General features: G+C 44.6%; 1 protein-coding gene across 1 annotated transcript; it reads right to left on the reverse strand.

Annotated features, from left to right (window-relative positions):
- Positions 1-1,578: 1,578 nt before the first annotated feature.
- On the reverse strand, positions 1,579-2,538 carry LOC143266786 (olfactory receptor 7A40-like). Its single transcript, XM_042266965.2, has one exon. It carries the CDS (start codon positions 2,536-2,538, stop codon positions 1,579-1,581), a length of 960 nt encoding a protein of 319 aa, XP_042122899.2.
- Positions 2,539-4,536: the final 1,998 nt, after the last annotated feature.

Genomic DNA, 4,536 nt, shown 5'->3' on the forward strand with positions numbered 1-4,536 from the left:
GAAAGAATGAAAGAATGCGTAAAAATTGTGCACCCAAATTTTAAGATACATTTTTATTTACTCTGTGAGGTTTTCATACATATGTACAATGTATTTTGATCATAACCACGTCTTCCTCATCTCATACCCCTCTACTGTATGCCCCTCCCAACTCTACGTCTTCTTTCTTAAACTTGTTATAACACACTAAACCAAATTATAACTGTCCATATGCTCACATGTATGGGGGTGTGCACCCATGCATGGTCAACCTACCAGGGTCCACCTATTTTAAAAAGAAAGACTTTTCTTCCACTAGCTACCATCAGCTACCTGTAGTTCATCAGCTAGGAGAGAGAACAACAATCCATTGGTCCCTCCATCCTGGAATGTTGACGGGTATGTGTTGACATTCTTGTGAGATGCAAAAAGACATCTTCTCACCCCAGATCAAGGACAGATCAAAATAAGGATACCACTAAAGTCTAATTTGGTGACCCAATGAGCTTATAGGGATATGGGCGAGGGGTTACTTACAGGAACAGAAATGGCTCAAAGAGCTGCATCACCAAAGCCCACCACAGCTCATGAAAGCTGAAAACCTAGAGCTTACTTAACCTATAGGCAGCTCCACAGGTTGAAGAGCATCCTTTCCAGGTAGCTCATTGGTTCTTAAGCTTCTCACAGACAGCTCTGCTAGTCCGTTCTTCTTCCAGGCTTCTCAGCTGCTCTGAGCCCCTTTAGGCAGCATGGCTTATCTGAGAGTCTTCTAGACAACACAGTTTATCTGCAACTGTCTTAGCAGTCCTTATTGATTATATACATGATTATAGAAGGAGAAGTCTATTGAATCTAGTTAGTTTCATGGACTTGCTCAAGCTATGTTGAATTGTTTACTCTCTAAACTTAACTTAGTTTCCCTGCATGATGGAATATTTCACCTACCCTTAGAACATCCTATATATTCACTTGCTTGCAAACACCTTGTGCTCAATGATCTTTCCTCCAAGATTGAAGGTTCTACTCTTGAAGGAAACTGCTACACAACAGGCCTTGTAGAGGCAGCCCCAGCTGCTGTGATTTCATGAGTGCCTGCCACACCCAGAAGACAGTTTCCATGCATCTCTCTCTAACCTCTCCTTCTTACAACCCTTTATTTGACCTCTGACCCATGGGTATTGTTCAAATAATTAGATGCTCTACAATTATGTACCTTACCTGTTGAGTGGAATTATGTCCATAGGAGGAGTATAACTTAGGGATACTGTTTAGTGAAAAAGAAAAGAAAAAGAACTCAACACTTGTTACTCCAAAATAAATCATTCTTAAGAGGTCTCAGTTGTTTCCTGATAAGAGTGGAAGTTTCTAGAGGATTTGATCCAAGGATAGGTATTTATTTAAGAAAATAAGAAATGAAAAAGTAAAACACAGATACCAGAAAGAACACTAAGCCTTTTAAAGAAAGGGATTGTATAAACAAACAATATAATGGACATTGAAATTAGAGGAAATAGTGAGACTAAGTTTTATTACAATGTATGACCAAAGACCACAATTGCTAATTCCATAACCCTAGGTTCTATAAACATGAGTACACAACTATGAAGGTAAGTCCATTGGTCTGTTTCTAGTCACCCTCCCTAAAAGTATTTTCAGAGCCTTCTTCATGTCATTGTTCCTTAGACTATAGATGAATGGGTTCAGCATAGGGGTGACCACAGTGTACATCAATGAAGCCATTGCAGTGGCACGTGGGTTCTGGGTCACAGCAGAACTGAGGTACACTCCCAGGAGGGTGCAATAAAATAAAGAGACAACAGAGAGGTGAGATGCACATGTGGAAAATGCTTTGTACTTCCCCTGAGCTGAGGAGATTGCACGTATGGAGGACACTATCTTGGAGTAAGAGTAGAGGATGCCAGAGAGGGGACCCACAGCCAGTAACATGGCTGCGATATAAATCACTATGTCATTAAGAGAGGTGTCAGAACAGGCATGGTGTACCACCTGATTGAGTTCACAGTAAAAGTGAGGGATGTTCAGGTCTGTGCAGAATGACAACCGCAGAACCAAAAAGCTATGTAACAGGGAATTCAGAACACTTATGATCCAGCATGCTAGAATCAGCAATCCACAGCGTCTTGTGTTCATGATAATCATGTAATGCAGGGGGTGACAGATGGCCACATAGCGGTCATAGGCCATCACAGTCAGCAAAAAGATGTCCAGTACTGAAAAAAGCAGTAAGAAGTACACCTGAGTGATGCAGTTCACATAGACGATAACTTTGCTCTGTGTCTGGATGTTCACCAGCATCTGGGGGACAGTGGTGGAGGTGAAGCAGATGTCCACAAAGGACAGATTGGAGAGGAAGATGTACATGGGTGTATGAAGATGGGAGTCCACAACGATGGCCATGATTATGAGTAGGTTGCCAAAAACAGTCACTAGGTACATGGAGAGGAAAAGTCCAAATATGAGAGGCTGAATCTGAGGCTGATCCTCTGAAAATCCCAGAAGAAAGAATTCTGAAAGCTGAGTATCATTTCCTTGTTCCATGTGTTTGATATGCCTACCAAAAGAAGAATTGGGAAAGATAGATTCAGTCACCTATCAATAAGCTAACATCAATGTTTATTCCCCCTTTCTTCTTCCTCTTTCTCTGTCTGTCTCTCACCCTCCAGTTCCTCTTAACTCAATTATCTCTGGTCATATGTTCATGGGGTGCTCACCAGGACAGGGTCATTGTCAACCTACAAGGGGCACACCTCTGAAAATAATGAACTCTCTCCTCCATCAGTTACCAGCTGCTAATGGCCCCTCGGTCAAGATTGAGGCCTTATGAAGCCTTTTCTCTTCCGCTATGGAGTGTTGACTAGTTTGATCTTTTGCAAGTCTTGTAGTCATCCCCAGCCGCTGTGAGTCTTTGCTGTGTTCAGAAGGCAGGCTCCCAGAGGCGGTCCTTCCGGCATTCTGTCTCTTACTCTCTCCACTCTTCCTTCACTCTCTTCCCTGAACACTTTGGTCTAGGTGTCTCATTTTGGACTGAACACTTTGTAGGTGTTTATTCTCCACACTTTGACAAGTTTGACAAGTTGTTGGTTCCTTTTATTATCCTCTATCCACTGGAAACAGATGCTTTTTGATGAGGAGTGAGAGCATCACTCATCTATCAACATAGATATTAATATTTAGGTTCATTTTCATACTACACACATTTAGTAAAATGATAACTGGGAGTTCTCCCCAGGGCCTATGAGCTCACAGAACTATGGGTTCCTGGCCAGATAACTTTTATTTTAGGTGTGTATCTACTCCTATGGAACCTAGTAAGCCTAGCCTTCTATATTTATGATATTTATTCATATGTTTTATATTTATCCCACAAAGAGAGTCCTGGTGTTATCTCTGAGTAGAAATTTCTGTGCTATGTTCAATCTGTGCTCAAAGATCTCATATTAAAAAAATTAATATCTGTCACCCACCTGTCCTGTGGTGGCATGAGTGGAGGAGAGGTGCACTCCTTCCACCCCTCCCCTGCCCATCAATGCCTGAGGCAGGTGTGAGAACTGGCCCTGAGATCACAAGAGCAGGAGAGCCGCCTTGCCCCCTCCCAGCTGCAACCCTTGGGAGGGCAGGCCCTGCACCTCACCTGGGTAGCACAACAGAGTAAGCCAACTTTATTGGTAGAGGTGTGGCTGAGCCATCCTTGAAGTTGAAAGATTGGGAGAGCTGTCCCCACTACTCATCTGTCATGTGGCAGTGTAGGAGGGTGAGACATGCCCCCTTTTGCCCCTTGCCCCTTATAGCCTGCAACAAACAGGAGAGTTGATCCTCCCCCTTACCAGCTGTGTAGCACTCAGGGAAGTGGGCCCTGCCCCTCACCTAGGCAGCACAGCAGAGCTGCCCAGTGGTCAGAGGTGAGGATGACCAAGCCCTGCTGTTGTGAGCAAAGAAGAGTTGTCCCCATTACTCATCTGACATGTGGTGGCAGCTCTCCCCCATCCCCACCCAATACCTGAGACAGATGGAGGAGTTGGTCCTGGGGTCATAATTGTGAGAGGGCTGTCCCTGCCCCTCACTTGGGAAAGTGGCCCCTGTACCTCACCTGAGAAACACAATAGAACCGGCCCTGAGGGTTTAGGTGTGGGAGAGTTGACCCTGAGGATGTGAAAGCAAGAGAACCAGCCCAACACCTTGCTCATTTCTGCAAGAGGTGAATTACCAGAAGCAATGCTGGAGAGCTCACCCTGTTGAGTAGGACAGGAGAGCACTTGTAGGCAGACCAACCCTGCAGCTGCCCAGGGCCAGAAACAGGGTTGTGACTTGGCCCATCCTGCCATCCACCCCATCTATGATTTGCTTAAGTCATGAAGGGACTTGACCCACAGGCCCAAAGCTACAGCATCTCTGCAACACAAAGCAACAACAGGATATCTGCCTAGTGAGGACCCAGCATTGATAGTGTAGTAGAAACCAGAGGCTTCAAACTAGACCAATGACTCTTTGCAATGAACACTTGCAAGTGCCCAGTTGTGTAGCTTCACTGAAACCACC

This window comes from Peromyscus maniculatus, chromosome 22 (genome assembly GCF_049852395.1).
Source record: "Peromyscus maniculatus bairdii isolate BWxNUB_F1_BW_parent chromosome 22, HU_Pman_BW_mat_3.1, whole genome shotgun sequence".
In the NCBI taxonomy this organism is placed as follows: domain Eukaryota; kingdom Metazoa; phylum Chordata; class Mammalia; order Rodentia; family Cricetidae; genus Peromyscus; species Peromyscus maniculatus.